Source organism: Alosa alosa, chromosome 13 (genome assembly GCF_017589495.1).
Source record: "Alosa alosa isolate M-15738 ecotype Scorff River chromosome 13, AALO_Geno_1.1, whole genome shotgun sequence".
In the NCBI taxonomy this organism is placed as follows: Eukaryota; Metazoa; Chordata; class Actinopteri; order Clupeiformes; family Clupeidae; genus Alosa; species Alosa alosa.
Genome location: NC_063201.1, coordinates 14,241,802 through 14,253,894, shown reverse-complemented (window position 1 = coordinate 14,253,894; position 12,093 = coordinate 14,241,802). Strand labels below are relative to the sequence as shown.

General features: G+C 48.1%; 1 protein-coding gene across 2 annotated transcripts in view; it reads left to right on the top strand.

Annotated features, from left to right (window-relative positions):
• The window catches only part of emc2 (ER membrane protein complex subunit 2), a 32,962-nt gene that overhangs the window by 12,756 nt on the left and 8,113 nt on the right, over nt 1-12,093 (top strand). For both annotated transcript variants that reach the window (XM_048260021.1, XM_048260022.1), the window contains exons 6-8: nt 6,250-6,335; nt 6,715-6,774; nt 11,887-11,968. In XM_048260021.1, coding sequence (XP_048115978.1) covers nt 6,250-6,335; nt 6,715-6,774; nt 11,887-11,968 — 228 coding nt within the window. The remainder of the gene's footprint in view (nt 1-6,249; nt 6,336-6,714; nt 6,775-11,886; nt 11,969-12,093) is intronic.

Below are 12,093 nucleotides of genomic sequence, written 5' to 3'. Positions count from 1 at the left end.
TTAAATTGCAAGCACATTAAACACTGTATAAACATGGGGGGTGGGGTGCTTAGGATAGCAAGCAGAAACAAACAGATACTATCAAATCAACACTGTAGTTATGCTCCCTCCCTCTATAGCAAGGAATATCTGGTAATTATATTGCCCTGTCTGTGCTGGAAACAGGTAGATGAGAAAACGGAATTCAAATGGAATCTAGGAAATGTTGCCTATTCATTTAGCTGAATTACTTAAATAGCTGAAGAAAATTATTATGGTTTTGGGTTTTTTCCCCCTTACTTTCCCATACTATGAAGATGTCCAATTTAGGGGAAGCTTATTGGAAAATACCTGATGAAAGGTGTTGGACCAACACAATCTAGTAATATATCATCAGATTCATTATTTTGCCACCATTAAACGTATCCCTTCTTTATCAGATGGACATTCATATTTAAGCCATTCAGCCAAAATGAGACAGCTAGTGCCTGAGAGACAGGCCAAGCACAAGGTGAACGTGAAAGAACAACCAAGAGTGCGAGCACTGTGATGCGGGTGGATGTCCCAGCAGAATCGCCCTCTCGTGGGAACCGGGTGCTCTCACGGTCGGCCGGCCTGCTGGCACCACCCAGGCAGAACCCGGCCCAGGCCCCAGCTGTCAAGGATGCCCTCCTGTGGGATGGGTCCATTTCCTCCCCTCCAAACACCGGCAGCCGCCCCATCAAGACCCATCAGATCCCTTCTTCACCCCTTCACCCCCCTTTGAAATAAACCTGGGGGTGTGGATTGGGAACGGAACAAACTGCCTACAGTGGCATGTTGTGGGCCAGATTGGGCTTTTCTTCCCACCAGCCAAAGTTCCGTGGTTGGACAGGGGGAGAGGGTGGAGTGGGAGGGAAGCGAGAGGCTGACATCATCTAGGTCACCTGTCTGTGAGTGGAGAAATGGGAGTGCACACGCGTGGGTGTGCGCAAATCTGTGTGAAGTGGGGCTTATCTCATCACTCGGTGTGTGTGTGTGTGTGTGTGTGTGAGTCTGTGTGTGTGTTTTTTTCCCCTTTGCTATGTTGAGAAGAACATAGGTGTGGACAAGTAGAGAATGACCGAGAGAGACTATGTAAGAGGGGGAGAGAGAGAGAGAGAGAGCAGAAAAAAGATGGCGGAAAATTGGCCACTACTGTGAGGACTTGTGAGGCATCCCAGCATCCCGCACTCAGATTGGAAACTGAGCTGTTGTAATTACAGGCTGTGGAATAGATGTGGTACCCATTAACCAGAATTGTTGAATCAACAAAAAATTGTTCAAGGTTTCTCTGCCATGGCGGTGTCCAAAAAATGTTCGAACTCTTAGCCCCCTTCCATAGTTTATGTTCCAATACCTACAGCAATGATCTGGCAAAATTCACAATTGCTTGCGTAAATACATTTTATTTTTTATTTTTTCCTCCGCTAGCGATCTATTTGCTTTCAAAGCATTTTTATCGCGGCAGGTTAATATAGTGTCAGTTATTGTCTCACACATGGACTAACTTGCCTATACAGAGGTGTTCCTTTAATGAGTTATTTATTTAAAACCCAAATGACACATATGGTTTTTTGGTCAACACTTCAAATTCCAAGCCACTCATTTTGAGTGGTAACTGGGCTGAATAAACACACTGTTTTTTGGGGAAAGCAATTGAGGTCGCCGGGAATCTTTCTGAGGTTGACCTAGGGTAAGCTGCCTGTGATAATTGTGCGTGTTTGTGTGTGTGTGTGTGAGAGAGAGCGGGAGAGAGGGACAAGATAGCAATTTACAAAGGTCAAAAAAAGCACAGTCACACCACTGATGCGAACCCCCGTGCTGGATCTGGCTCAAGCTCACCGCTGGCTGCTCCGACTCATCCACATAATTATATCAAAAGTGGTTTCGATGGCCGTGCTTTGCAGTAGTGCTGATTTGAGGGCGGTCACTGCAGCAAAGCCCCTGATGTAAGCGCAGGCAGTGTTATTTTCGCACCATGCATAAAGCTGTCGTTTACAGCAACTCCCTGACGTATTTCAGCGTTCGGATCCGCTCTGTGCACCAAAGAAGGAACACGCGGTAGACTTATCAAAGTGGTGCTGCGAGCGTAAACTTGGTGGTGCCATTTTAACAACTCTCAGGGGGTCTTTACGTCAGCAGAAGGAGTGAGGTTAATGTGTTCTTTTCCGTGATGCGTTCTTATCCGATGTCAGGAAAACAAAAGCTCATGCAGGGGTGACATGAATGTGTTGGTCCTTTTTCTGCTTTTCTTTTTATGGAGTAGAGTGATGGTGGTGCCCCCCCCCAGTCACAACACACACTCTCACACACACACACACAACCAGCCCACCCGCCAACCGCTCCGCCTCGCTGTGCGAGAGCGAGGTGTCCTGTGTAATCTGCTCTAAACGGGAGCCCTTGGGTCCTCACTGTGCACGCTGCAGCTGAAGAACGCTAATTAAAAAAGAATCATGACAACAGCGGGATTAACCGCTCTGCCAGGTCCCACTCCATCATTCCTCCAGTGAGAAAAGAAGAAGAGAGATGGAGAGCGAGAAGGAGCGAGGCGGTTTTGTAAACGCTGCCTGTTTTAATAAAGTGCCGTGTGACTCGCCGGGCTACAAACTTCCATATGTTCCAGCAAGTCCCAGGTGGTTCTTGTGAGTATGAAGGCGAGAGCAAGCGAGGGAGGAGGAGCAGAGAAGAAGAAAGAGGGCAAGTGCAAGATCCAGATGGAGACGGTGTGTTTTTGGTCTTGTTGACTCGCTATCAGCAACAGGGAGGGAGGTAGGGACGTGCCCACATGTTAGAAATTTAGCATGAAGCGCATATAAATTCTAAAATCTCACAAAAGGCCTCCGTACCCACCATGAGGGAAAGCACCTGAGATTTCCCTGGTGTAATCTTTACAGGAGATCTGTGTTTTATGATTGCATGGAAGGGAAGGGAGTGAAGATGTGTCCCAGGACATTCAATACATTTAGTATTGGTGTGAGAAGTACTTGCAAGGATTTCTCTGAAAACCACCCTTTATCACTCTTCAAGTCGTGACGAATACTCAACCAACCGACCAACGCACACGAAGCCATTTTAAATGCAAATTCCTGCGCGCCGACATTCCCAAGTCACCTTGGCCCCCAAGTGACAAATTAGATATAATTAATTGCCATTTTACTCGCATACCTTTGGAACGGAGTCATTCGCCCACTGTTTGGCTTAACCTCTCTTCCATAGCCTGGTTTCCCCACCCGCTTCACTGTTCAGGCCAGAGAAACCTAGTCCATTTTTAAGTGTTATTCATGATCACTAGTACCCATTGATATAGTGTTGCACACCTGCTGAGCAGCACTTATGTAATGGCCAACCTCAGACAGAGGCTGGAGTGATGTCCTCCCTGCTGCGCTGCTGGACAGCCTTGAGAAGGAGTAGACATGAAAGCAAGGTAAACAGACAGATAGACAGGCCTCCAACACCGCTTAAACTAACACCGTATCGAGTATGTGACCGTCTAGACTGTGGGCAGCGTGCCCTAGTTTTGGAATGGATAGTGAATGTGAGAAGGTATGTGTGTGTACGAGAGAAAGATGGATGCAGACAGGCAGATGTAGTGCTTACTTTGCTTGCATCGAATGACCGCTCCTGTGTGTGACCATGTGGTTGTGTAGTCTACCCACCAAGCTGAGCAGTTCTTCTGCACCCTTGGCATTGTTTGTGAATGTATGTGTTTGTTGTGTCTGGCTGTAGTTCTGCACAGTCGAGTTGGGTTATCCCATTGTTATTATTGAAAAATGCTTCAAAAAATATATGGCGTAATCCAAATTTTATAATGTGGCCACATGGTGGTGCAACTGCAGTCTTACTGAAAACGTAAAGGCACTACATAACTTCCAAAATGTACATAAAGCAATACACTTGTGGCGCTGTATACTGACAGCTTAGGTCATGGAGCATGTGTATCAAATAAAATACAGTAGGCCGATCTCCACTGTAGAACTAACCATGGCCTTTGTGGGGAATCTCAAGATTGTGTTAATGCTTACGGAAATGTTTGGTTGAATCTTAAGTTCGGTGTTCAGCTTAAAGGCTAGTTAGTCTTATGCAACAAAATTGGTTATGATAGGTTCTATGATGATTGGTTGTGTGTCTTTGTTACACCTGTACAACAGGACAGAACATCTGATTAGCTTGTCACGTTTTTTTTTTTTTTTTTTTCTTTTTCTTGCTTTTCAGACAAGTGACTCCTCAAGAAAGGGCTCATTTCGGTTGAAATTAGTTAAGTAATTGTGCGTTGAGTGAGTTTTTGGACTAGCTTTGAAGGTTCCTTTTTATCCTGTTAAACATATGTTGGCAATTACGTGGCATGCAAAAATAGAATGATTTGTCAAGGCTGTTGACATTGTGATGCATTGATGAGTTGACTGAGCAAAACAGGGCTGCACCTTGTGCCCAACATGATGGATCTGGAGTGATTGTGTCAGAAGAGTCCAATTTTAGGGCTTCAGACGTGACTCATAGCCAGCTGTTGTTAGGGTCGGCTCTCGGAGTGAGAGAGAAACAAGGGATGGCAATAAATAAAAAGAAAGGGAGGGACATTGGGAGGCAGGGTGTCGGAGGAAAAGAGACGAAATAAGTGGGTAGATAAATTATGTATAAGGAGAGGAGAGGAGCAGTAGGGCTATAGTGTGTCTGTGTGTGATTGTGATTGAGGGAGAGAGTGAGACCCATTCTACCAACAATTTTGTGTGTGTGTGTGTGTGTGTGTGTGATTGGAGAGAGCGAGACCCATTCTACCAACAACTCTGTTTGTTTGTGTGATTGAGGGAGAGCGAGGCCCATTCTAACCAAATGCCAGTGGCAGAAATAACATCTGTGGCAGTCGGGTGCCCACTCTCCCCTGCCTACTCTTCCCACACTCCTGGAAAAAGTCCGCGTCAGAGTGGCCATCGTAATGCCTGCTGATTCAGATTGATGAGTATCTAATCCGCCTTAAGGTCACTTCTACATCAAACAAGACCCATGCAGAACAAGATGGCCATTTTTTAGGCAGTAGTTGGCCGGACCTCTATACAGAGCCTGTGCCCAGAGCATTACAGCTGAGCTCGGGTGAACCCATTGGGCAAGGGAAAACGGGAGAGGATGCGCCGGCCGCACTTTCTTTTTTCCCCTTCTCTTTCGTCCTCTCGACGTCTCTCTTTCTCTCTGTGACTCACCACTTAGACCTATCTCCTCGGGGAAGCGTGCCTGCAAGCCCGTGCTCTCACTCACTTGTCTGTGGCCTCTCATAAACTGTCATCTTTCATTCCTGCGCCAGCAGCACATTCAGAGACCAGTAAGAGCCCATATTCAGACATACGCGGCTCACGCCTCTCGTCAGTACACCATGATCAAAGCCATGCGTCGTTTTTCATGCATGTGCCGTTATCAGTAATAACACACTGTTCGTTTGAGGTTATTTATGTCATTGCCAGAGGTGCAAACTTGTCAAATCTGTGATACATGTATGTGTGATGATATGAGTTTTTGGAATAGGGGGGCAGGGGGTCTGGGTCTGTCACATGACCGAACTATGCGTGTTACGCAAGACAGAGAGAGCCGGAGACCTGGTTTTTAGTGTTTTTTTTCCCCCCCTTCGTTTTTGTTGCTATGAATTGCATGTTAAGCACAACTTGATTGTTTTATTAATCATGAACTGTTCTTTTTTTAGAACTTACATGGAAAGAATTCAAATTTAATTGTACGATTTTACTCCTCTCTGACCTTTTCATGCTGTGTGGTCAGAGCCATGGAGGGAGTGTCCCACTGTGTGTGTGTGTGTGTGTGTTTGTCTGTCTGGTGAGAAACCTGGTGAGGCGGGCAGTGGTCCAGCGTGAGGATTTACTGCCCCTTAGGAACCTTTAGGAGACACAGTGAGCAGGGGGAGCAGAGTGTGTGTGTTTAAAGGATAAGCCCCCCTGTTTTGCACCTCTTCAAACCTGCCCAGAGTCCAGCAACCCCCCCACCACACACACACACGCACCACCTACCCCAGAACAACTTGAAATAGTAATATCGCTCACACAAAGCCCTTCCTCCCTTTCTCTGTCTCTCCCACACCCTTGCAACACACACCACCACCACACCACACACACCCCTTTCTCTCTCTCTCTCTCTCTCTCTCTCTCTCTCATCGCTCCCCTCTCCTTTCTTTTTCTCTCTGTTGTGACAAACACTTGAGACGTGAGGCTGCTAATCCCGCTAATCCGTCTCAACTCCTCTGTGCTTCCACAGGCGGCCAGGAAACGCAAGATCTCCATCCTGAAAGCCCAGGGGAAGACGGCCGAGGCCATCCGCGAGCTCAACGAGTATTTGGAGCAGTGAGTGTTTTACAAGAGGATTTGGAGACCCACACACACCCCCACACACACACCTCCATAGAGACCCCCCCCCCCACACACACACACACACACACACACACACAAAGACCGACAGAGAGAGAGAGTGTTCCCCCTTCCATAACCCTTGTCCTGTCTCTTGTCCATTTTTTAATTAAAAGGGGTTTTGCATTCACTTTGGGTGCCCTCGACCCGGTCCCTCTGCGTAACTTCCCTCTATTGTTAGGGCCTGTTTGTCTGAGTGTCTTAAGTGCTCTCTCTCTCTCTCTCTCTCTCTCTCTCTCTCTCTCTCTCTCTCTCTCTCTCTCTCTCTCTCTCTGCCTTTCTCTCACCCTCTCTTTCTTTCTCTCCTGTTTTCCAGGTTTGTTGGAGACCAGGAAGCGTGGCATGAGCTGTCGGAACTCTACATCAATGAGCATGAGTAAATGGCCTTTAATATTAAACAGCTTCACTTACAACTTCACCTGAGACGTTAATCAGTGATGCCTCTGGCCATCCTTACAGCCAGGCTAACAGTACCCAACAATTCACCGTGGGAGAATGAATGATGGTCCAGTTCTAAGCTTTTTAGGAGTCTGATGATTAGGCCTCACTGCTTTCTTGACCACTTTATGGTCCTGGAAAGAGGACCGTGAAACATGGCACACCTTTGCTCAGCTGTATGTAGCGATGAAGAGCTTAAATATGGGTGATGGGTCCATCGTGGAAAGATTGACTGAAGTCATGTCAGCCACTAGCCAGTAGAAATGTTACTGTAGAAATGAATATTTAAACCTAGCCCATGTTGCAATTACTCAGCAATATTAATTTGTCACCGTTAGATAATTTCATGTTATGGTTTCATGGTGCAGACCTGTAACCTTAGCCTACACTTATTGTAACGCAAGGAGCAGAATGTAAACCAGAAGCACCAAATTTGCAATTACAAAAAATAACCACAGGATGACGTCAGCACTGTTAATATTTGCCCGCAATTTTATTTTCCAATCCTCTGTATACCCTTGTTTATTTAGTGTAGAAAGAGCTTTTGTGATCATCCCAAGTCCTCTCCCACTTCTCCCCTCGCATCACATTCACTCTCGCAGCTTGAGAGGTGATTACACAAGTGCCGACAGCTTGTTTTTAAACCCTTGGTGTCCTCTCAGGTAATATTTTCCCATGTCTGCGAGCCCGTCGGGTAGGATGGCTGCTTGACTCGGCTGTCTCTCTATGAGGACCACTTTGGAAGGCCGGCAAAATGCCTATCTCAGCTTGGGGTCGGCAACAAGCCCCCCCCCCCCCTCCCTTTTGTCCCACGGAATGGTGTGTTTTAATAGGATTTGCTCTCTTAAGTCTCCACTCATACGTTTTAGGAATGAAAAGAAGCTCTCCCCTGATCACCCCCTCCAGTCCCCTGCTGATATCTCTGTTGCCGGGATAGTGGTCCACCGGAGCAGAACGTTTGTTAAAAAAATCATTTGGGGATGCTTCCCCCTTCACCCCAGCCCCTAGATACCTTACTGCTGGTTTCTGTTGGTTACTCTGTCTAAAACCAAATGCGTAAGTGCAAAAAAAATCTTATCTGTGTGTGTGTGAGAGAGAGGGGATTGCAAATACCTTCGTATGTGATTTTTGTGTGTGTGTCTGTGCACGAGAGAGAATGAATGAACCCCACGGTCTCCTTGGTTGCGTGCGGGGGTCAGCAGGAATGTGTGAGTACGGCGAGAAGGGCCCATCTTATTGGATGTATAATGTTCTGTTGACGGTCTGGGTGCCGTGGCTTTGTCCGTCGCTGCCGTGCCCAGGAGGAAATCCAGGGGTGAGCGGATTATCTGACTACTTAGGCCTGGCTCCACCAATATCACCCCATTCACCCTGACAGGCCCCCCTATCTGCAGGCGGGTAAGCCTCTAGTCCCCCCACCCCCTCACACACAAACACTTTGCCCTCGTGCTACTCTTCCGGACCGCCTCGGAATTATCACTCGTCTTTTTCCCTTCGGGAGAGAGTGTGTGAGAATGGGTAGCAGTTCTGGAAGATTCCCACAGGGTTAAGGTGTTAAAGTGCCACCCTGTCCTCCCCACCCAGTGAAAAACAGTCTTTCCAGGGGAAACAAGCGAGGCCGACCTCAACCCTCTCCCAGGCTAGAAACACACAGATGGAGCACATCCTCTATGGGGTCACATGTGGACAGTGAGGTGTAGTGACCTCCGAGGAGGTGAAGGAAGAGGCCATTTGATCAGCAGTGTGCTATGGATCTGTATTGCTTTAACTCCGACTCTGACTCTCTCCAATGCTATCTGTAGCTCTGTTGCTTGCTATCTTGTTGTTGTTGTGAGGTTTACATATTGCATTCTGAGGCTGTGCTCTCTGTGTATGGCTACATTGTTATAAGGGTGGTGCTATGCTGGATGGCTTTGCTGTGTGGTGGTACCATGAGGCCCAAAGGACACAATTCCCGGGGTGATGTGGCGTAACTGTCCACAGCATCCGTAACACAATCGGTCCCAAGTGCCTACGGGGACTCCGGTTCGAGTCCGACCCAGGTAATTTTCTGTTGCTGTGAGGTAGAGGTGCTGTTTTTGTTGCGAGGCCTGGCCTGCTCCTGCTGCTGCTGATAAGTATAAGTATATATACTCTTTTGATCCCGTGAGGGAAATTTGGTCTCTGCATTTATCCCAATCCGTGAATTAGTGAAAAACAGCACACAGTGTACACACAGTGAGGTGAAGCATACACACTAATCCCGGCGCAATGAGCTGCCTGCATCAACAGCAGCACTCGGGGAGCAGTGATGGGTTAGGTGCCTTGCTCAAGGGAACTTCAGCCATGCCTACTGGTGGGGTTCGAACCGGCAACCCTTCGGTTACAGGTCAGAAGTGCTAACCAGTAGGCCACGGCTGCCCCCGATGGTGGTGGTGGTGGTACAGCGGGAGTCTGCTTCTCCTCCACTGCTGTTGATGGTGGTGCTGATGGTGGTGGTGGTGATACAGCAGGAGTCTGCTTCTCCTCCACTGCTGTTGATGGTGGTGCTGATGGTGGTGGTGGTGATACAGCAGGAGTCTGCTTCTCCTCCACTGCAGCCTGGCCCTGGTGGCAGCAGCACCACCATCTGAAAGTCTTTATGGAGAGGAAGTGGTAATTGTAAGCAGCCGTCAACCTTCCGAATGGCCTGGTCGCTCTCTCTTTTTCTCTCTTTCTTTCTTTCGGTCTCTCTCTCTCTCTCCCTCTCCCTCTCCCTCTTCCTCTTATTCATTCTGCCCCCTCCCCTCCTCTCATCTCTCTGCCTTGTGCTGCCTTCCGCTTTTGATGCGTGTCAAATGCGCTCAAGTGGACTGATAGCCTCTGCATCTCGTGCGAGGCAGCAATGCCGCCGCTGCCATCACTTCACCGTTCCCTCTCGCCATTTGCGTCAGAGTCTAGCCCCCCACCCCCTTCCGTCATCTCACCCCAACACACCAACACCCCCTGACAGTCTCTCCCTCGCCCTGCCAACAATAAGATTGCCGTAGGATTAGCGTCCACAAACGAGCACACTGGAATCGTGTGCCCACCCCCCCCCTACCTCCACGGCGCTTGCTTTTTGCGGACGTGGCGAAGCGTCGTTATGGATGCAGATGTGTGCGCGATCACGCACTGGCTTTGGTGCCTGGCGTGTGGGGGCGGCGAAGGGGCCAGGCGAAGCACTCTCGGTGCTCTCGCTCTCTAGCTCCCCTCCACCGCCACCACCACCTCCTCTATCCATTCCTTAAGTGCTCCTCCATGGCTTGCGGTTTAGGGCTCCTAACAGAACAGAGGCTAGTGGGAGCCAAAGGGTGAGTGAAAGGGCCCCACTCCATGTCAGTGGGTCTCAAATGTTGTCCATCATTCTTGGGTTGTGTGTGTGCGTGTGTGTGTGTGTGTGTGTGCGTGCGTGCTATTGGAGTTGGGGGCGGGGGGGGGGTGGGGCGTATAATGTTCACAGTGTATGGTTTTTCCGTCAAGTGGATATTTGGTCAGATAAAGTGAACAGACGGCCAAAGTTAGTCTGTCTGTGTGTGTGTGTGTGTGTAGGAACTGTAGCGTTGTGTGTGTGTACACGCGATGACTTATCTTGTATACTCCCATTATTATAGTGGGTCCCCCATCCAAATATTTTGCTGTGCTTCAGCACATTTGTGAAAATTTGGCAAATGAAAGCACAAATTAATGTGTTTTTCCATCACTACTGTGATTACGAATATTGTCCAGAGGGCATAACCGCATAATCAAATGACCGCCCACAAAATATGAAGTCAAGAACTTTCTGGTTTTAATATGTGAAAGTAGCATTGATGCCATATTAGATGGGAAGTGATAAAATGCTCTAATGTTAGCAGCCCACAGTAAAATTCCCAAATTGTTCTTTTACAAGAACAGTAATGACTTTCCTTGCACCCTCTTCTGATATAATGTACGTACCACTGAACGTGATCTGCACGAAAACTGGCTTAATCTCAATTTCATCTCTGTCTGTACTGAACCACTTGAGTCATGTATAGAAGCTTTTTTGTGATGTGGCAGTTATTTTTCATTCAAAAATGCATTCAAAACAGGTGATATTTGGCTCTGAACCTTGAAGGGATAACTGTATATGTATGTATGCCATGTACTGTATACTATGCCCCATACATTATGTATTATGTGCATTTGCATATGTGTGCTCTGTGTGGGCATAAGCGGGCCCTTTCCTTTGACATTTTTGCCTTGAAGGGGAAAGTGAATGGTGTCTGTGTGTGTGTGTGTGTGTGTGTGTGTGTGTGTGTGTGTGAGTGCACCGCGGACTGCAGATTAGTGTGAGAGGCGAACAGCTCAGCAGTCTGTCGCGGCAGTGATCTCATCCAGAGAAGACGGCACGTAGCAGCTGCCCGCCCGTCTGCACTCCACAGTGACCTCAGGAACGACGCTCGCACTGCGAATTCAGACAGACAGAGAAAGTGATAGAGCGCGTGGCAGGGAGAGGTTTAGAGAGTGGCGAGGGAGCAGGAGAAAGTGTGGGGGCAGGCAGACAGATTGATGCCGTGCGTCTCAAAATGTGGTGGAGATCTCACACTCAGAGCAACTTCCCTGGCCCGCCGCCCTGTTCCCTCCAAACAACCAGGAACGAGGAAATGATGGAATGGGTCGGTGACGGCCTCAGGATGATGTCAACCTGCCTGCTGCGTCCGCGGTTTCACCACAAGTCTGCGTTAACGTCGAGCGCCGTTTTTATTTTCACAGCCCTTTTCTTTTTCCTCCTTCTTCTCCTCCTCCTCCTCCTCCTTTTTTCAATTATGGATATCGAAGGCTGATTTCCTGGACGGGGTGTTAAACGCAAAGCCAAATTTAGTCCAGGATAAGACTTAATCTGTGAAGTCATCCCTAAAAGTGCTCCATACCACTGAACTGAACTCTTACTCTGTGTTCTGTGCCTGTGAACTGACATTGTGCTAGTGGTTGCACACAATGGTAGGTATTCATTTGCTGTAACCTTTTGAGTGAAAGTGTGTCATAAACCGGCCCTTTGTTCTCCTGTGTTTTTTTTCTCTTCCTCTAGTTACGCAAAGGCTGCCTTCTGCCTGGAAGAGCTTATGATGACCAACCCGCACAACCACTTGTACTGTGAGCAGTATGCCGAGGTATGGGCTGACGGTTTGACGTTTGCCACGAATATGACTTGCGACTGAGTAGGTGTTGAACTAGCCGCTTCTCTGACTGTGGTCACAGTAGGAAATGTGTGGTGTCTTGAGGCGTATCCACGTCA